The sequence below is a fragment of the Phyllosticta citribraziliensis genome (genome assembly GCF_038025025.1).
Source record: "Phyllosticta citribraziliensis strain CPC 17464 chromosome Unknown J3D65scaffold_11, whole genome shotgun sequence".
In the NCBI taxonomy this organism is placed as follows: Eukaryota; Fungi; Ascomycota; class Dothideomycetes; order Botryosphaeriales; family Phyllostictaceae; genus Phyllosticta; species Phyllosticta citribraziliensis.
The window spans coordinates 251946-272051 of record NW_027117348.1 but is presented as its reverse complement, the minus strand read 5'-3'; the positions used below and the strand labels follow the sequence as shown (position 1 = coordinate 272051).

At 54.6% G+C, this 20106-nt stretch overlaps 6 protein-coding genes across 6 annotated transcripts; 3 read left to right on the top strand and 3 right to left on the bottom strand.

Moving 5' to 3' along the window:
• Positions 1–2321: 2321 nt before the first annotated feature.
• J3D65DRAFT_670670 (uncharacterized protein) lies at positions 2322–3160 on the bottom strand (the record flags this gene model as incomplete). Its single annotated transcript, XM_066803317.1, has 4 exons — positions 2322–2353; positions 2400–2479; positions 2539–2879; positions 3041–3160. The coding sequence occupies 4 exons, from the start codon at positions 3158–3160 to the stop codon at positions 2322–2324; spliced, it is 573 nt and encodes a 190-aa protein (XP_066651689.1).
• A 2624-nt stretch (positions 3161–5784) lies between these two features.
• On the top strand, positions 5785–7512 carry J3D65DRAFT_605995 (uncharacterized protein; the record flags this gene model as incomplete). The annotated part of the gene is made up of 5 exons (XM_066798406.1): positions 5785–6166; positions 6210–6570; positions 6599–6646; positions 6767–7099; positions 7149–7512. 5 exons carry the CDS (start codon positions 5785–5787, stop codon positions 7510–7512), a joined length of 1488 nt encoding a protein of 495 aa, XP_066651688.1.
• Positions 7513–8882: 1370 nt separating this feature from the next.
• J3D65DRAFT_635437 (uncharacterized protein) lies at positions 8883–11929 on the bottom strand. The gene is made up of 4 exons (XM_066801318.1): positions 11777–11929; positions 10753–11689; positions 10624–10705; positions 8883–10580 (listed from the first exon to the last, which is right to left on the bottom strand). The coding sequence occupies exons 1-4, from the start codon at positions 11871–11873 to the stop codon at positions 9009–9011; spliced, it is 2688 nt and encodes an 895-aa protein (XP_066651687.1). The 5' UTR covers positions 11874–11929; the 3' UTR covers positions 8883–9008.
• A 478-nt stretch (positions 11930–12407) lies between these two features.
• Positions 12408–15587, top strand: J3D65DRAFT_685221 (aspartic peptidase domain-containing protein). Its single transcript, XM_066803808.1, has 4 exons — positions 12408–12916; positions 12962–12997; positions 13044–13501; positions 13561–15587. The coding sequence occupies exons 1-4, from the start codon at positions 12618–12620 to the stop codon at positions 15201–15203; spliced, it is 2436 nt and encodes an 811-aa protein (XP_066651686.1). The 5' UTR covers positions 12408–12617; the 3' UTR covers positions 15204–15587.
• A 10-nt stretch (positions 15588–15597) lies between these two features.
• On the top strand, positions 15598–16299 carry J3D65DRAFT_605992 (uncharacterized protein; the record flags this gene model as incomplete). Its single annotated transcript, XM_066798405.1, has 2 exons — positions 15598–15739; positions 15815–16299. The coding sequence occupies 2 exons, from the start codon at positions 15598–15600 to the stop codon at positions 16297–16299; spliced, it is 627 nt and encodes a 208-aa protein (XP_066651685.1).
• A 256-nt stretch (positions 16300–16555) lies between these two features.
• Positions 16556–20040, bottom strand: J3D65DRAFT_576772 (uncharacterized protein; the record flags this gene model as incomplete). Its single annotated transcript, XM_066797671.1, has 6 exons — positions 19501–20040; positions 18612–19457; positions 18202–18565; positions 17523–18155; positions 17046–17228; positions 16556–16976 (listed from the first exon to the last, which is right to left on the bottom strand). Coding segments are annotated over exons 1-6 (2559 nt in total), but the record flags the coding sequence as incomplete, so codon positions are not given.
• Positions 20041–20106: the final 66 nt, after the last annotated feature.

Genomic DNA, 20106 nt, shown 5'->3' with positions numbered 1-20106 from the left:
GGTGGCGGTTCTGGCCGGCTCGGAACAGCCAGGGCTATGCGCAGAAATGCTCGCGGCCCTGGTCTTGACGCGCTTCGAGCGGTCAGGAGACGGAGACGGAATGCCAGGGCTGCTCACCACCCAGAAGTTCGATGTAGTGCTGGTGGTCGCACGAAGCAACAGTCGTTGGGCTCTGCAAGTCATCCGAAATCCCAATCTAGTCCTGGTACATGTAGTCTTCGCGCGAAGGCGCGACGCGAGTCTGTTCGTCCTCTGGCTTGTAGAAAGTGATGACATCGCTGTTCTCGTCCTCTGAAGACGCTGTCCAGTCGGGGCCTTCGCACGTAGCCGTGGCGCTATGCTGTTCGTCCTCAAGGTCAGATCATGCACCAATTTCACACGGATGAGCGAGCAAGCTTACACAGTTGCATCCAGAGAATGGCTTTAGCCTTAGACTTGGACTTGGAGCCCGACACTGTGCGATGCTCCCCGGATTGAGGCTGTTGAAGCGGTCGTGGAGTTTTCCATGTTTAGTCTGTAGGGCGTCGAGCTTGGTAAAGCAACGATGTCGTTGTCCCACTTCAGACCCCCAAGTTCCAATCCCTCAGTCCTAATTTTGCTCGCCCGATCAAAGAAAGCGTTGGAGAGAAGCGCCGGCGACCGTAGGCGACCTGAGGAACAAAGGTGAGGTGTAGGTGTGAAGGTCGCGAGGTGGTGGGTGGCCGAATCGCTCAAGACCAGCGGTTGGGTGAGGTTAAGTTGAGAGTTTGGGTCAGGGCGGTCGGTTGATAGGAGAGGACTTCTTGATGAAAATATACAGAAGGAGTGGGTGTTGTACGGTTCAAATGGTAGGCTACTAGAGACAGAGACCAAATCGCTCAGGACCAGCGGTCGGAGAATGAGATGGAAATTTGGTTCAGGACGGTTGGCTTGTGGTGGATGCCTTGGTGGTGAAGGGAAAAAAGCTGGAAGTGATCTCTCTTGTATTGTCCAGGAGAGGACGCGCCCAAGGATGCGCCAAAAGCTACTCAGCTAACCGAACGGCTCACTAAGGACGCCTAGAACACGGGACAGCAGACGACCTGGCGTACCTCATTGACGTCTTCACACAGCAACTGAAAGGCAGTGCAGGATTCCTCAAGATCATCCGCCTGCAAATCGACCGCCGTGTTCGTGACCAATGAGATAGCGATGAGATTATATTAGTCTGATTTATAACTGACCCAGAGATTATAGATGACCTAGCGTATCTTGTGGATGTCTTTACACCGCAACTAAATAGTAGTGGAGACCTCCTCGCGATCATCCGGCTGCTTAGCTTCGAAATTTAGAGATGTTTGCTATTGGGTCCGCTCTCCACCGCCCAGAGCAGTAAATCTGTTTGCAAGCTCAAACTCATTGATCGGAGGAACTGCGCTTGGCTTTTGCTGAAGCTGCTGAGTATTGACCGGTGTGCCAAGGAACTCCCAGGTAGGCTCTACGACACGAAGAGCGGTGAATCAGTTGGCAAACTCAGCTGTCGTAGTGACTGGTCTTTTTTGCCGCCTTTACAGGCACAGATGGCGCCAAAAGTTTCTTTACACGCTCCAGTATACCAAAACAACTGTGAATGGCTATTGTTGGCCTCCTTTAAATCCGCAAGCACAGCAGCGAGTGTGCCGTGCTTCTTCCGGCTATAATAGCTCTATCAAGGGCCTCTACAAAGTAGATCGGAACTTTAGCCAGCGGCATTCTCTTAGCAGCAATGAAAGTGGCAAGACGGATGAAGTCCTTGACGGCAATGACATGGGCAGGCTTCCGAGCGGCACCGCTTGACATTGCTGCTGCTGCTTGCTTGGCTTCCTTCCGTTTCTTTCCTTTGAGCCTTCCGGTGCCCTGAGAGCATGGGGCAGCAATGACGGATGAAGTCCTTGACAGCAATGATATGGGCGGGGTTCCGAGCCGCAGGCCGGAACTTTATCGAGCGGCTGATGGTATACAATGTGAGCCGTTGTCGCTTATTATACGTGCATCTTCACAAGCCAATTCAGGCTTGCCCCTGGCGCGGCCTGTCTTGACCTGCTTCTTTTGGTGACTAAAAGTAAGGAAAGTCTTAGTACCTTTGTGCTTTCTACGCTGCGCGGGGGAAGGATTTAGAGACCTACCTGGTAGTATCCGGGGGATTACGAAGGGACGAGATTGTCTTACAGTCTTATGGGGTTTGGTCCAAGTCCACATGACGATGATGTTGTTCTCAAACATTGTGGAGATAATCTATTGCTTGGGAGATGCGCTTCCATGAACGCGTCGTGAAGCTGTTGGGCGAACTCGTTGACTTCACGCAAGTCACTAGCATCCGTTCCCTATATCCGTGACCTTAGGCCTTCTTTATTTCCTTGGATTGCGTTAGCTAAGTCTTTGGCAGTATCCTAGGGGCTTACCATTTTCGCTGCCTCTCCCTGCAGCCCATTTTCCTCCTCCTGCCTGTCGGTAGGCCTCCTTTTCTCTCCCATCTCCTAGCCTAGTTAGTTAGTTGGTTAGTTAGTTAGTCAATCAATATAGGGGGTGGGTATAGCTTACCTGCGGCCATGTCCGCCTGGCTCGTTCTTCTCCAGGTCGCCGTGGTAGAGCTTGCCGGTGCTGTGGCCCTTCTTGAGCACCTTCCTAGGAAGGATGCATCTCTTGCGGGACCTCAACTCCTCCTTGTGCGAGCAGGGGTTGAATTCCGTCTGAGCATCGATCTCAAGGACGTAAGAGCCCTTGCACTCCTCCCTAGCCAGATTATCAACCGCTGGCTCGATGATGACATGGTCAGGGTTGAAGCCGCCGCCATTAAGGCACAGGTGGCCGCACGCTAGCTTGTTGTCGGATCCGGGGCTCGCGTACGGTAGAAGCTCTCGATTGTTGATGGGGGCGGCATCCTAGTGGGCGAATGGCTGACGTTTCTTGCCGGACGGCGTGTATAATCACGCTTCAAATCCTGCCAAGGCCGAACGCGTCTTTCACTGTTGATCTGCCGTGAGTTAGGTTCAGGCTCTGAGGGTAGAAAGGAATCGCGCACCGTATGTCTCCGTGTGCTCACAAGGAGTCGGTGGTCGCCGAGAATGTAGCATTTGAGAAGAATTTCGTACACTCTGGAATCTGAATATACTAGTAAAGAGTCGTAGTCGTCATCGAGCAAGCGCTTGGAGCCGAACAGCATCCGCAACTTAGAAAACCAAGTATTACAGTAAACAGTAAAAGGGATGTGGATTCCATTTTGCAAAACTGGCTCCACCCCAACGCGGTGGATTGAAGCAACCACCGTTGTGGCACAGATGGCTAACATGATGCTTTGGCTTGATGTGTCGCGCAGCAATTCCAAAAGCGTCGTCGCACTGTAGATTGCAACACACGGGTCGTTGATATAGAGCTTCGACTCGATTATTCCTCGTCGTGGATTCTTGAGCAGAACTGTCCGCTGTAAGCAAAAGAAATCGGGCATAGAGGAGATTCATACCTTTTCCATCATGCCACAGGGTGAGGAACACACTGTAGAACTGGAGCACCAAGCGTCTTTCTATATGCGCTTTGATTCATTCAGATCACGGAGTGGCGTTGCCTGACACCAGATGCTTATCGAATCGACTCATACCTTGTCCAGAAGCGATCGAATGCGGCTGGGACCTTCTGGGCTACAGGTAGGTCGTCGTGAGCCAAATTGGGAAACGTATGGTGTAAGACGCCCTCAAAGCCGCGCAACCGCTCGCTCATAAAGTTGTCATCCTCCGTCGCAATCGCTGATCGTGCTTTGGTGTCGTGGATGTGCACGGTGGCGTGGGTTCGTCGGTGGCTCGACTGGACACATTGAATCGAAGGAGTCTCGTGGGCGAGCAGAAAGGGCTCGGAATGCGTCCCTGACAAGGCAAAAGCCAAGGCTTCAGCGCAGGTAACTTGAAGCTTCTCAAAGCGATTAAAGTCTCGAGAATTGCGGCAGTGCGGGGACTTGGTTTAGCGAAAGGGGGGCTGTGTTGAAGGGAAACGCGGTGGGTTGAGATTAGCCTCTAGTTTGGGAGCGCAATCGAATGATTTGTAGCTGTCGTTCGAATCTGTCAGGACGTAAAAGGTCAAAATCTGACTGGAAGTTGCCAGGGGATTTTGACGCTCGAGCGTTCAGTGGACGGCGATGTCGCAACAGTGAGAAAGTTCGGGCCAAGGAAGGAAGTGGTTTGCCCAAGAGCGAATTCAAAGGAGCAAAGTGAACGAGTCCAATCAGAAGTGCGGCGGCAGGGGTTGGTGACAAAGACGGCCGTTGCGACAATCTGGCGGTATGTTGTTGTTTTGGGTGCGCCCGCCGACACGCCCGCCAGTCACTTCCACGCGAAACAGAAAAGCGGTTGGCAGCGCACCAAATCGCGGCAGTTCTACGCCACAGCACTCACGACGAGATCTGAGAATTTCTTTTCAGTAAAATACGCAAGTCGCAACGCGGCGGAACATCTCCTCGACAATGCCATAAACACTGTACAACGCACAACACGCCCATTTTTAGAATCTGAGTCTACAAGCAATGCAAAAACGAAAAACGCAGAGCAGGAGTCCTCCAAAACAATCGAATCCTTGGAAAGTGTTCCGAAAGCCCAAGTAACGCGAGTATATTGGCACTGTCTGGGAGCACCTTCCACACCCTGGGCCGCCGCCAAAGCAAGGCCGCGGCAGCATGCCTCGCCAAACCCCCGGAAAGCCTACACTCCCTCTCTTTGTGAACGCCTTCGGTATAGTGAGAAACAGAAACGACTGGATTTAGCTACGAAGACAGACTTGTGGACTGTCAAAGCATCATGACTTCTTCCGGCTCTGAGCGAAAGGTACCGCGGTCGGCAGAATCAAGTTTCGGGCTTGTACTTCGAAGGTGCGGAAGTTTCTGCAATTGTGTTAGCTACAAATACCAGTAATAGGAGTATGGTAAACAGCAGATGCCCATTTCGGCCTTACCATCAAGGATCGTGAAGAAGTGAAGGGATAGAGTGGGGTCTGCAGAAGAAGGGACTGAAGGCTTGATGCAGTCATAAAAAGCATTCAGAGGCATGATCAGATCATGTATTGAGGCAGTGTATGAGGTAGAACTAGCTGTGTGTGGTCCTGGGAATACTCGTCAGTCGGCAACAGGAAAGCGGCAGATTGGGCTTGGAGGAGCGGCGGCGGCGGAATAAACACAATAGAGTGTTAAAGCAAGTTGGCTGTGGGAAATCTGTCGACGAAATCCAGTTTTCTCGCGTTTGTCAGCCGCCTTTGAATGCTCATTGCCCGTCAAAATCTGAGAATGGCAGTCTGAAGACCGCAAAAGTTGTGCTGCAGACGGCTGTGAAACGAGAAAGCCGACTGCTTCTGATGCGATGAATGCTGCGAGATTTCGGCCTTTCCTCGTCCTTATATACTCAGTAGCGAGTTTGTGCTGGCCGGGCTAGACCAAATCCAAGCATGCCTACTGTGTTGATGCCATCCGCAAGTACCGCCCGAAAACAACCTCTCGTCTCGTCGGCTTGCTCCAACATCCACCACCCAAACCTCTGCCTATACACACCACCTCTCACCCAAAACTCCATCTCTCTTGAAGCCTGGCTGCAATCACCATCTCATTGTGCAAACAACTTGCGCTTCCACCTCTACGTCGTTCGGCTTCCAATCCTTACACTTTCATCCTCAAGACGTTTCCACCTCAATCCCTCCGCTTCCACTCTCAGCAAAGCTTCGTCTTCGGCTTTCTATCAGGTACAAACCAAGCCCAATCCTAGACTTGCAAGCCCCGTCTGCGTATATAAAGCTGACAGCGTCCCAGCTCTCACAATGTCTTCCGACAATTACAACTTCGCCGTATATACTGAGAACGTCCACGCCCGAGACGAAGAAGGCAACATCACAACGCCTGACCGCCTCCAGACGAGGTCTCCCTGCGCTCTGGGTCGAGAGCTCTGTCACCACCACCGTGACGAGGACCGCCCCAATGCTCCCCTACCGGCCCCGAGCGAGCGCTGGACCGCCAAACTGAGGCGCAGGGCAAAGGACGCGTTCTCCGCTGCGAAGGCTCCTCCACCGAAGCCAAACAAAGACCTTGCCATCATTTGCACCGACTTTCGGTACCCAGTGGAGAAGCGCTCGCACCGCCTCGCCGTCCTCGCCGGACTCGCCCGCCCTGTCTGCTGCCTCTTGGTCGAAGTCCAAGTCAGATGTACTTCATCCCTGCCCCTCATATGCGATCTCATGTTAATCAGTCTCACCAGGGGAGCACAATCGAAGAGTCGACATAGACGCATACCTGACCAAGGTATACAACTTCGTGCGCAGCCAGCGCGGCACCGTCGCCATCGAGTTCAAGCTCAAGGTGTACGTCCGCGGCAACGACCGCATTCTCAGCGGCAACACCTGGGTTCGCAACGTACTCACGCCCGGCCTTGGAATCGTCTCAAGCGATGTCAGGCACGCTGACGTCTCGTTATATGTCGAGCAGCAAGAGCCGCCTCGCCTGAAGGTCTGGCGATTCAAGGGCTCGCGGCAGCGTGGCAGTGACGAGTTTCGCGGTCGGGACCCAGTCGAATACTTCCAGATCCAGCAGGACGATGGCTCGGATCTGGAGTGACTGGTCTTCGTCGCTCTGCACCAGCCGATGGTCTAGGATAGAATTGGGTTTCCTGGCGCTGGGTTTTGGGAGGTGGGTCTGGTCGGCGCATGGTCTTGGGCGAACATTCGGCATGGGTTGGAGTTCTCGTCGGGTCTTTAGCATAGCGTTGGAATTTTTGCAGACTGGGTGAATTGTCTCTCCGCCTTACAGCAGTATTCAAGTCACTTGGACCTATGATCGCCCGACCTCTTTTCCCGGCTACTACTACTCCACGACGATGTCTCGAGACCCTTCATTGTTGGCACCCGCGCAGATTACCTCCATTCCGGCTTCCGCCCACCAGTACTACGTGGTCACTCGACGCAGCGTCTACCTCGCCACTGAGAACATCATCCCGTTCGCTCGCGACCTTGGGCCCATTCTCCACGGCATCCAAGAAGGCGGACTTCATGTCCCAGATACCTGGGTTGCTCCTTTGTATAAGAGGCAGAACGTCCACACAATCTCGTACGCAGGCGCAATGAAGTACGATCTAAACATCAGGTATGCTGCACACAGCTTAATAAAGACCTGAGTTCTAACCATTATGCAGAGCCATCCCTCACAATACGACCTTTTTAGAGGTGCTGCAAGTCAATATATTCGTCGAGACTGTATATCAAAAGCCGGCTGGAAGATTCCAGACGCTTCATGCGAACTACGATGCTGAGGTCAACCCCCACACGCATTCAAAGAGCACAAGACCAAGGGCGGTCCCTCCCAGGACAACGACAAGTAAAAAGACGAAAACGGAGTCACGAGGATTTGCTGGAACAAGACTGAGAGCAGCGAGCAGTGGCAGCGCTCGGATCTTGAATCGCTCGTCTGAGCACCGAAGGCAAGAGCTGACACAAATTTTGAAGTCTTGTTCATGGCTAATCACGAGAGGCAGTCAAGCGCCACCCCGGAGCGCGTAGGGAAAAACATCCAGAAAATCTGGCTCTTCTTGTACCTTGATGGCTGGAGAGACTAAGGATAGAAGTAGGAATAGGGTTCTACCTTGGCTCAAGTTCCAGGCGACTACGGCCAGCTCCACCACAGGGAGTAGCTCCCGCCGACCCCATGAATGTTTTCTGGGTTTGGAGCGATCCTAGAGATAGGGAAAGCAAGGTCTTAATCTAGTAGTCACGAGCTATATCACAGCGGTCAAGCAAGACCCCAATGTCGTTGAGACCATATTCGGTATGTTGAACATATTAGCGTACGTATTACCATAGATTTGTAGTCTAACTGCCGGTATAGCTCTCTTCCGAACGATAAGATAAAAGCTGGACGACAGAAGGGCTCTGCCCCCAAGTATAGCATTAAGACTGTAAGTGTTCGCGCTCCCTATGAGAATGAACGCTCCTGCTAACTCTTTTATGGAATGGGCTTCCACAAGCATCTTCGCCAGGAGGACTGGCCCAACTCCTCCGCTTCTAGATGTATAGATTCCATGTTGTGACTCACGAGATCGGGGTCCTCGCGAGCCCTGCCACCGAGCCATCAAGAATCTCAGGATACAGGTTGATACGTTCTTTTGAAACGATCCCTACCGTATCCCTGGTTGTCCAAAAGTCGAAGAGTTTCTCTTATTTCGGCGGAACCCAGTACTCTACGGTCTCTAAATATATCGATTTCAGGTTGTTGCTCATGAGGTTGTGTTCTTTTTTCTGGCACATTAGGTGGTATTCTCTATACCTGTCACCTTTACAATGCCCTTTATATCGAGAAGATGTTACAACATGGCAAGATATGGAAACTCTGATGGAGCTTCAGACAGAGTCCATCTTTGGCAGTCAACAGCCTGAAGCCCGCGACGAGTATTTACGGCGATTCGTCCTAGGGCGTTTCCGCGTCGACTTTTGCTAAGGATTCCTGCGCCCGTGGCATCAAGCGTTCGAAACGGCCGCTACGGATATTATCACGATCATCTGGACCCATGACGCTCCAGACTCTTGGAGCGAAGTCCCACCGAGGCCACAGTTGACAAGGAGCAGCTTCGCGACGCTGCCCCGACTTCAACATCATCAACGCCCCGCCCACGTCACCAAAGTCGTAAAGCACCTCAGCCAACACCTTGCCGCGATCGCTCTCCCGGATTTGCGGCGGATCTGCGGCGAATGCTTGAAGGATTGGAGGAAAGGAAAACATCCTGGCCATTGGCTGCGCTGGTGCTGTGGAGGTTGAGATGGACACCTCTCTGTGCATGGCAAGTTAACAGGACGTCTGGGTGGTGGTTGGTAGGGAGGATGAGTTCGGGATGCACGGTTGGCAGTTTTTAAGGAAAGTCGGTCCATGTAAGGTACGCGGCTTTTTCAGTCAGTTTAAGTAGTCCACGATGTAAATGATGAGTCAAATAATTGAGCAAGACAAGCGAAGAGAATAGTGATGCCGAAAATTATGTATGAGTCCTGCTGTTCCCACTGCCGCATTACCATAGAACAACCCGCAGAACGTGCGTGCAAAACAAGATCAATTCAATCGCGTTGGAAAGAAAGTCAAAAGAGAAAGGTAACGGTGTAAAACGACGAGCTCCGCTGCTAGCAGTGTACTGTGATGGTGCGGCTGGTGCAGGAGCGGTGGTCAGTGATTTCAAAGTCGGAGCGACAGAAAATGGTGGATTTGGGAGTGAAAATGCGAAAGAAGAGGATTGAGGAGAGGCAGTCGTTGGAAAAGTGGACGAAGAGCTTGATGGTGCAAAAGTTGGAGAGGAAGAAGGAAGAGGAGTAGAACGCAGCGGCGAGGATGTCGGAGAGGTGGGAGTAGAGGGCGTCAATTGGGGTATCGCTGTGCTCGAATTTGTGAAAGGACTCTCTGTGGCGACCACTGGATTGGATGCCGGCAAACTTGATGGTGGTACTGAGGACGGAGTAATAGATAACGAGGAAGATGCAGACGGCAAAGCTGTGGGGGAGATTTCCGAGGTTTCAAAGGAGTTGGGAGACGATATTGCAGAAGTTGAACTCGGTGTTGGTGATTCAAGCGGTGCGGAAGACGCAGATGTAGAATTGAAAGTCGCCAGGGGCGTGGAATGCGATGTTGAGATAGACGAGTGGGAAGAAGACGGAGAATCTGAAGATGTGATAGACAAGGTGGAAGTGGAACCCGATGAAGATGGAAGGAGACTTGTACTTAAAGTACGCGAGGTGGAAGATTTTGAGCTTTGAGTGAAAGAAGTGAAGCCAGATTTCGAAGGGTTGATGGCCGGAGTTGATTTAGTTGCACTTTGCGAGGTGGAGTCGCGTGGCGTCATAGAAGTCGAACTGTGCTGATCCGTACTCGAGCTGCTTGGGGAAGTACCACTGGTTGACACAGGACTGGGCTTCGACGTAGAAGTCTGGCTTGTTCCGGTTGTGGACTCCACATTCCCGGACGGGCGAGATATCGAAATTTGGCTCGAACTGGACAGAACAACCGATGTACTTAAGGCCGTGGATAATGAAGAGGTTTTAGAACTCCGAGGTGTTGCCTTCGGGGAACTCGAAGATGTAGTCGACTCAGGAGATGTCGATTTTGTGGTAGCGGTCTCTGTGTCCAAAGCGGGCACGGCCGTAGCTGGCGCAGTCGTGGCGGACCCATAAGGCCCCGTGATCTCTCCATCTAGAGGTGTCCACGTAATGGTAGGATCAAACCATCCATTTGGCGCATTTGGTGTGCAAGTAGACCACGCTGGCACAAACTTTGTAATCTTGGTTGGAATGGCGAAGATGGGGGAACAAGGAGCCAAAGAGACCGGGCTGATTCCGGTCGAAGCTCCAGTGAAGTATGTCCCAGAAGCTGCACTGGTGACTGATATGGCGGGGAATGAGTACCCGTATGTGCCTTGACTGCACGAAGCCAGTTGCGCGAAATCGAAAGACCTTGTGACGGTTGACCAAGATGCTGTCCACCACTGCAATGTGGTCCCGCTTTCTATCTTGGTAAAGGTGCGGGACCAAGACGTCCACGTAATGGTGCTGATGTCTGTCGGGTCGAAGGGAAAAAACGTCGGGAGCGTGGTTTTCTGCATTTGTTAGATTGAAGGAAAGTCGACGGCAGATGCTTACCGGATCAACGGTTCGAGTTCCTGAGCCACAAGTCTCGTACGCCGATAGCGACTGCAGGCTGAAGTAAACGCTTGGATGTGTTCTGCAGGTTTGGATTAGCTCCGACTTGATTCTACAGGGCAAACTCACAGAGTCAATCCAGCTGTGACCGAAGTAATCGGCGCGCGAGAAACGACCTGCCGATTTTCGGCGGTCTGATCAGGCCATACGATGAGATTTATCGTCGCTGCAGCTATTGTGCACTGTCCAATACAAGATGGAGGAGGTTTGGTAATTGGTGTAAAGGCGCTGGTCGTTTCTAGAGTTGAAGGTGCCGTCGGTGGTCCACTAGGAGGAGTACTCGCCGGGGGATCTATCGGACTACTTGAAGTCAAAATGCTTGCGTGTGTGGTACTGGCTAGATTTTCTGTGATGGTAGAAATCGCAGTCGTAACCTGTGTTGCGTTCCAAGCCACCGTCTGTGTTATCGTCGAAAGTGACACAATTGTAGACGTTGTGTTATTTTCAAGCGTCTTCGTCAGTGTGTAAAAAGGTGATGTTTCTGTAGTGTTGAAATCGATTGATTTGGTCAGGGTGCTGAAAAAATGAAAAGTGGCCGTGGAGTTCAAATTGGAAAGTGTTGTTGTGGTGTTGGAATACAAAGTCTTCGTCGTGGTGCTCGAAGAAGTGAGTGTCGTCGTCGTATTTTGACTTATCGTTTCCGTGACCGTAGACGCAATTATCCTGGTAATTGTCGTAGCCCAGCTAACGAGGGAAGTCAAAATATTGGGTTGTGTCGTTGATTGCGTTGTCGAATCATTGGGCAGGCTTACGACACTCGATGGCTCCGGATACGTCGGGGTTGAAGTGAAAGTCTTGGTCCTGGTGAAAGTCGTAGTGCTCACTGATGCCGAGTCAAGTCCGCAGTCCTTTGTTCCGCCATTGCAGTGTGTCAAGGTAGTGCAAAAATTCTCTTCTTCGACCGGGATGGCAAAGGGTGCCCCCGGCGGGGGAGATGGAGAACTCGGAGTGGCTGAGCAGTCGCTCAAGGTTGCCGTAGTAGAAACGGTTGTCGTGATGGTGGTTTCTTTGCGAGTCAGTCTCATTGCTTCACTCTTCAAGCTGCAGAAAATCCAGGATCGTCAGTCGGCAAGGCTGGAGTGGCTTTACTTACCCGTGTAGCCATCTGTGTAGCTCTGAAAAGCATCTTCCCCACTCACGCAAACAAACCGAAAGCTTGCCGCGAGCAAAACGAAAGTGAGCGCTATCATTCTGTAAAAAGCTTTGGCAGACGATAGCTGACGGAAACGAGCGATGGAGAAGATTCAAACTCGAGCAAATGAGTCTTTGATTAACTGGAGAGCAGAGGGATAAATAAGCCGCGCAATCACGTAGTATTCTGCACGACACGCAAGGCTACGCCACTGCAACCCTTGGACTTGCCGCCATCTGTTATGATCAATCAGCCGCAGCAGTGGCTCCAATCAACGCCGCATCCATGCGACTCGACGCGTTGCTGAGGTGGCGTTTTGCACAAGTGTCGAAACAACAAACCGCACGTAGCCGTGGTGTGACCGTGCGGAGGCCGACCGAGATCAAGTCTTGTGGAGCAAAGCAGGTGGTGAAAGGGTCGATGTGGGGAAATCGTGGTCTGATGAAACGAAATGTCACCAAGCTAGCTGCTTCAATTGCTGTCAACATGTCACAAGTGCTGCCGGTGTCAGCCTTCGGCCCAGCCCTCGCAAAGCGGATACTTGCATTTCTGCCTCACGACGCGGCCAACCGCCTGCAGCAATACGCCAAACATCTGATCCAACATGAAAGGCGAACGGGGAAGAGCGGTCCGCTGAGGCACTTGGAGACCACCACGTGCTGGTTCGCAGAGCGTAGAGGCAAAGGTCAGGCTGCGAATTTTGGTACGACAGGAAAACCTTGTCCCATCTCAACGTCTCTCAACATGAGCCCTCGAGTGACAAACTTTTGCGCCGTCACACGGAGTGCCATATTTTCCAGCCATGCGCGCATTTCTTTATCTCATCGGGTATTCTAGCGCCTCCCTTCTGGCACTGTCGCTTGCTTGCTTACTGAAGTCTAGGCGTCTTGGGCTCATTTCCAATCTGTATTTTCAAACCTTCTCAGCTGCACTCATTGCGCTGAGATGCGAGAGATTTGGCTCGAAAATGTTTTCAAGATTGGCCAAGCTGATCTCGAGGCTTGACCACTTCGCGTCTGGGGAGATAATGTCTTGGAGGCGTAGACCGACTCTCGAGGCTCGCGACATGAAGGAATCAAAGATTCCAGCAATTCCGATCAAGTGAGTACACTGAGGCCACCACCAAACCTTTGCTGAAATTTCCAGAGAGACCCAACTGTTCGATGGCCCAGACAAGTCCTGGTATTTCCCTCGACCGTGATTCAATGCTCAACAACTGACATGCCAGGTCCACCTTTTGGCTCAACATTGGCAACTCGACGACCGACATCCGCGTACTGCCCTCGACTTCGCTCAGCTGGATCGTGGCAATAAACTCGGTCGGATGCGAGAACGGCTCAGAAGATTGTCAAGACTCGCGCGGGCAATTCTACAACCCAGAGACTGCGGCAGCTCCCCTCGGAAATGTTGGAATGGGCTCTTCTACCCTTCAGGAGCCGTCGATCAATGCAAGCCTCGTCTCTGACTACGTCTCTTTCCCGGAAAGTCTCAAAAACATCCATGCAGTGTCGCAGGCGATTGCAAACATTGGCCAGATTGAATACTGGGTCGGGCTTTTCCCGTTGAATCCGCGGACGAACTCCGTGTCGGCTATTTCGAACAAGTATCCCAGCTTGCTGCAAACTTTGAAGAACCAGAGCCAAATCCCGAGTCTTTCGTGGGGATACACTGCTGGCGCCAACTACAGTGAGTCCTCGAGGTGACATTCCTCTGCCTACATGGAGTCCAGGTCTGATGTGCTGCAGAATCAAGCAAAGTGTACGGTAGTCTCACCCTCGGAGGCTATGACAGCTCTCGATTCGACAACACGACCAAGGTCGAGGGGGCATTCACAGATGATCCCGCCCAAGACTTTACCGTTTCGTTGGTGTCGATCACGACGCCGACATTCGACTTGCTCACTGCTCAGCCGACGACCACCGTCATCGATTCGACGTTGCCGTACTTTTACTTCCCACAAGATCTCTGTGACAAATTTTCCCAGAAGCTCGGTCTGACCTGGAACAAGACTGCCGGCCTGTACCTCCTGACGGAAGAACAAAAGAACAACCTGAGCACGTCGGTCGAAAACATGACGTTTGTCCTCCGCGACTTTAGCACCCAGTCCGAAGACAGTTCTCTTGTACCATTCGTCTTTCCCGTTTCCGCATTTCTCCTGAATGCGTCGTTGAATGAGATAAGCCCAAGGCTCTCTGGCTGGTCGTGGTATTTCCCACTGAAGCCGGCGGCAGTCAACACATCTCCTACACTCGGACGCGCGTTCTTGCAGGAGGCGTACATTGTAGCGGACTATGAGCGCAACAGATTCAGCATCTCTCCCGCCACTTGGCCAGACGACTTGACCTACACCCCGAGCTACCACACCATTCATCCAGTGAGTGAGTCGGGAAGGGAGGGTCTGGATGGGCTTTCGGCGGGCGCCCTAGCAGGAACCATTGTCGGTGGCATCATCGGCGGGCTGATACTCGCATGCATCGTCCTCCAATGGTATCGCCACCGGCCCCGAAACCGACGCTACTCTTTCAAACCAATGTGTCCTTCAGAGATGGGTCCAATCGGATCACCAACCAGCGGCGGACAGTCGCGCGCCAGCTCCCTCATCGCCTCATTATTCCCTTTTCGCAACCCATGGGGCGATCGGGACTGCAGCCGTGCTCAGGAGGACAAGCAGGAGCTGGGCAACGAACTCGACGCCAACAGCACGGGCGTCTACGAAATGTACCAACCGAAGTGTGCAGTCCAGGAAGTACAGGGCGACAGCTCTGCGGCAGCCAACGGACACGCGCGGACGAACAGCTCGTCCATCGACCCGCGCAATGCCTTCGAAGACTCAGCACAGCGCAAAGCTCTCTTTGAAATGGAAGCAATCAGCGTGGAGCCCAGCTCGCAAGGTGCATCGCCAATATCCATGTCGTCGTTGCCTTCTCCCAGCTCAACCGAAGTGGCAGAGCGGCACCGCACCGCCGCTGAGAAGCAAAGACAGGAGAGATGGCCGGAAGCTGGCCAGCGCAGGACATCGGGGCAGTCTTCTGTGTCTGCTCCGAGCCCGTGCACCACAAACGAGCGCCGCGTCTCAGACCGCTCGCTGGTGTCGTTGTCGGTGTTTTCGGATGTGGGGATTGGCACGCTGAACTCCAACTTCGCTGAGAATCCCGTTTCCCCGTCTTCTGCTAGCGCTGGGGCTGAGGCGCCACCGAGCCCGTGGACCAGAAGAGATCGGGAAGAGGGTGGAGGCTGCGAAGGTAGTGGCTGTCATGCTGAAGCCAGTGATAAGCAGCCAGCGCTCACGACGAAGCGCAGTCGGAGTGCAAACGAAGGGCTGCTGAACTTGGGCGCTATTACTGAAGATCGCGAGCGAGAGAGTGGGTCGTTGATGAAGGCGCAGTGAGCAGGCTAATGGTGGTGAGGGTTTCTGTATTTTCCGTCCGGGTTTCCGCTTTCTTGTTTTCTTGTGGCGTCAATTGTTTTGTCAATACTGCAGGCTAGCGAAATCGATGCATTTTTCCCAGACAGCGAGAAGAATCCAGACAATCTGCCAAGTTGGAGCAGCGGGAAGTAGAAGTTTCGGCGCATGGCTTGAATTTCCAAGGCAACCAAACCGCAGTCATCCAGAAACCCTCCAATCAATCACCTGCCCTGCCCTTCACACTCACCCCCGAAAACCAGGCATCTCGCCCTGCCGCCATGTCGGAATGACCGCCGACAAAGTCAGCAGCCAAACAAACGGCGTCATCTCCCCGCCGCTAACCCATCCCCCATACCCATGAGGGCCGCACGCTACAATGCGTCTCCGCAGCGGCCGCGACACGACGCAAACGAGCACATCCAACAAAGCTGCATCGCGGCGCAAAACCAGAACCAAAGCCAACGCCGGAGGAAAAGAGAAAGACAAAAGCAAGACCCAAAGTGAAAGTGAAAGCGGTGGTGCGTATATCTAACAAGCGGCAGAAAGGAGACCTGCGAACGGGAGCAGAAACTGACACAGTGAGTGCTCGACAGACGACGCAAACCGCGGAGACGAGGCCAACGAACTGCAGATTGAGCCTGCACCGAGCGAAAAGGAGAAGCAAAAAGAAAAGGGCGATGAGAGACTGACGTGGATCTGGATCGCGAGTTGCTGCGTCGTCGGGTTCTGCGTTTTGCTGTATCGCATCCAGTACCACAACGACAACCTCCCATACAGCTACCACAACCTCCCACCACCAGCCCCGTCAGCACCGAACCAGCCACAAATACAACCAAACCCCGAACCAGCGCCGCAGCACGACCTCAGCACCCGCGCCTTCTCGCTGCTACAAGACGACGACGACGACCCGCTGACGGCGTTCAGCGCGCTGCACAGCGGCCGCGGGGCCACGGCGTCGACGGCGCAGAGGGATTGGGAGATGGAGATGGATGAGGGCAAGGGGGGGTGGGTGGAATTCAGTGTGCAGGGGTTTCGGGGGGAGGTGGAGGTGGTGGAGTTGACGGAAGGGGTTGTTTGAGCTGGACAAAGGAAAGGGTTGGGTTGTCTTGGTACAATGAATGGGCTTGACTAGATTCGTGCGATGCGCGCTGTGTGATGTGAGCATTGGATTCAGGGGTAAGTGAAAATCGAGTGATGCAGGACAACTTGTTGACTCCCTCCACCCACGCCAATCGATGGTATGCCCAAAACCAAGAACGCCAACGCAATGCCACCTCCTCCACCAACACCTCAACACCACGCTAATTCAACTCGTCGTACTGACTCCACTCGCCGCCCCTCCGCGCCGTCTCAAACGCGCGAATCACGCGCCCCACATCCACATCGACGCCCTCCATGCCCCACACATCACCAACAAGCCACTCGCTCTCCTCCCAGCGCCTCGCCACCACCGCCTTCGCACGCTGGCAATACACGCCAGCGCGCAAACTCTTCGTCAGGCCGTGGCCCGGGAACGCGACGAGCCCCAGCACGCCGGCGCTCGTCTTGCTGAGCCCGCTCACGACGCCGCGGCCCGCGCCCTTGACGGCGCCCCAGCCGCCCTCGGCCTTGGCCCCGCGGTACGGCTGCACGACGAAGTCGGCGAGTCCGGACGTCATGCCGTATGCGAAGGTTTTGGCGCCGGCGACGGCGCCGCTGCGCCAGTCGGTGATGGGGGCGTGCGTGGCGGGCCCGTCGATGAAGGCGGCGAAGGCGCTGGGCGCTTTGCTGGTTGTGCTTGCGGCGTCGGAGGAGGGGCCAGCGGCGAGGGACCGCGAGGAGGACGAGGGCGTCGAGCCGACGTAGCCCGGGAGCGCGAGGAGCCCTTCGGCGGTTGCGTAGGGCAGGTCGACCAACGTGCCTTTGAAGAAGTGCCCGTGGAATTTGCCGAACGACTTTAGACTCGCTTTTGCCATGGCTAGCGACTTGTTCTCGCGTTTGGGCTTCGCCGTCGCGGTCGAGTAGATGCTGGCGCCGCTGGCCGAGTCGGGGCGCGACGGGGGCGGCGTCGGTCGCGCTGTATGTGACGTCTGCGGCCGGTCGGGCGATTGCAACGTGATTTCAGAGTGCGACGTGTCGATGGAGCGGCGCATACTCGAGACAGACGTGTATTGCGAGAACTGTGAGGCATGCGACATCCTAGACGGCGAGTCTCGCGGAAGCTCCTTTCTCGCCATGGCAGCCTCATACTGCGGCGGCTTGGAGCGCTGCGAGAGTCTCGAGCTCGAAGTGTGCGCCCGCTCGAGGTCTGGCCGCTCAAACCGCTCAATGTCCTTGATTTGCTTGACGTCAAACGACGACAGCGACGACGCGGGCGACGGGGGCCGCGTCGACCTGGCTGCCACCGACTCTGCCTTCTTCTGCGACCGCGTGTCCGAGTCGTCGTAGCTGGTCCGTTGAATCCGCCTGTATTCCTGCACCGGGTTGAGGAAGATGCCTGCCGTGTCCTCGACCAGGTCCTTCATGATGCCAATGCCCGCCGAGTGGGTTCCCGTCACCGGATCCCACCGCCGATTCTCAATGACGATCTGATGCGGTGCATAAGTCTGGAAATGCTTGCGGTTCAAGTCGAGCCGCGTCGCGACGAGGCCGGCAGCCAACTTGCTCAGCTTCATGCGCGTCTTGCCCTTTTTGTACAGCCAAAAGGCGGGCCGGTTGGGGATGAGGTCGCACGGAATGCGCTCGAGCGGGAGGTGTGCGTGGAACGAGTGGACTGCGTTTTCGACGCCATTCTCCGCGCGCATCTTCGCTGCAATTCCTTGCGCGGCATCCGAGGCTTCAGGAGTCAGACAGTACGTTATGGCTTCGGCGAGAATCCGGGAGTCGAGTTGACGGTGCGGAATAGGGGAAGGGCCAGCGCCTGCGGCGGCAACCATGTCGCCCCAAAACGGTTGACTGCAATGTTAGTCTAGAGCAAACTACAGGGCGACCGCAAACTCACTCTCCGAAGAACGGCACAATCGTCGTCGGCTTGCCATTCAACAGCCCACACGCCGTCGTCCCCGCGCCGCCATGATGCACGACAGCACTGACGTGCTGAAACAGCCATTCATGCGGACAGTCGCCCAGCCAAAAGACATTGGGCTTATTCGCGCCGCCCAGCTTACTCCAGCCGCGGGAGATGATGGCGCGCACGCCAGCCATGTGGACAGCCTCGAGCAGCAGCGCCGTCATGCGCGCGGGCTCGTCGATGACGATGCTGCCAAAGCCAATGTAGACGGGCGGCGGGCCGGCCCTGAGAAAGTCTTCAAGATCCGACGGCGGCGTGTACGAGGGCGGGTCGCGGAAGAAGAAGCCGCAGACATCTGGAAAGTCAGTGTGTGCAGCACGCCCCACCCACGGTTTACTCACCAATGTGCGGCTGCCAGTCTGCTGGTTTGGGCACCAGCGCCGGCGACCAACAGTACGTAAACGGGACCTGCAGCGTCTTTGCCAGATTGGGGCCCTCAGTAATCGGCACCGGCTCCAAATCAATCCCCACGCGCCACTTGTTGATGACATCGCCGAGGCCCTGCCACGTCAAGAACTCGACAATGCCGTACGAAATGTAGTTGGCCAGCCGCCTATCCGTGTCCTTGCTCTTGATATTCGCCAGGGGATGCGGAAAGGCGCGCGTACTCGTCCACGGCATCGTAAACATCAAGTGCACCGGGATGCCGAGCGCCTCGGCGCAGTGGATGGGCGCAAAGGCGGGCGGGTTGCCGATGATGGCGTCGGCGGTGAAGGGCATGTTTGTGCGCTGGTCGGGCTCGATGCAGCTCTTCCAGCAGCCGTCGAGCATCTCGGCCACCATGGCGCGCTTGCGGCCAATGTCGCCCGCCCGCAGCGCCTTCATGCTGGGGATGAGGCCCGGGTTCTTGACCATGTACGCCATGAGGTCCGCCGGGTCGCCGCCGATGGGATAAAATTCGAGACCGGAGCCACGCACAAAGTCTTCGAAGACGTTGTGCGTGCCGATGCGTACTCTGTGGCCATACTTTTGCAGCGCGTTGCCCAGCGCGATGAAAGGCTGCACGTCGCCGCGGCTGCCAACGACTTGGATGACGATGTTGAGCTTGATGTGCCATTCGCGCCGTGCTGGCTCGGTTTCGCTGTACGGAGGTGGGGGTTCTGAGAAGATGGAGTCGCGGTCGCGGACGAGTTTTGATAGGCGCCGGCCCAGTGCTGAGTCGAGGTCGACATCGATGCGGCCGTCGTCTGGAGGGGTCAGCATTGCACAGGAAAGCCATTGACGACATACCCCTCACGTCAGTGTTTTCATCAACAAGGCGCGTCGTCTCAATCGCGGTATAAGGCAGCGGCGCATCCACAAACGGCGCCTCGTGGTATTCGTGTTGGCTCTTCTCCGCCATGGTCGGTCAACAAGTAAACAAACGCCCGCACGGCTGAACGGTAAGCAGACGGCAGCGAATAGCAGCGAGAAAAGAAAAAAGGATGGGCGCGCTAAGTAGAAAATCAGAGAGAAACAAGCGTTCTTGAAGGAATAATGGAAGCCTAAACAGAGAGACGATCGCATGTGGGGGCATACTTTAAATAGCCCGATCGACCAGCGCCCGCAAGAGGGTTCGATACCGCGCAGCAACACGAAAAGACGCGTCCGCCGTAAACAAAAGGGCCTTTTGAGAGTTTCTCCGTGTCTGCTGCACACGAGAAAATCGTGGCTGCGATAGCAATCTTTGGCGCGAAAAAGCTTTCCTGGATGCGTGGAGATGGTATCCCTGCAGCCGATACGAATACGGAAAACAAGTCGAGAGAACTGAATCGAACCAATGCCACGATCTGGGTCGTGCCGACCCGCCTTGGCCTGCCGCTAGGCGCTTTCGGGAACGCGGTCGACGAACGGGAA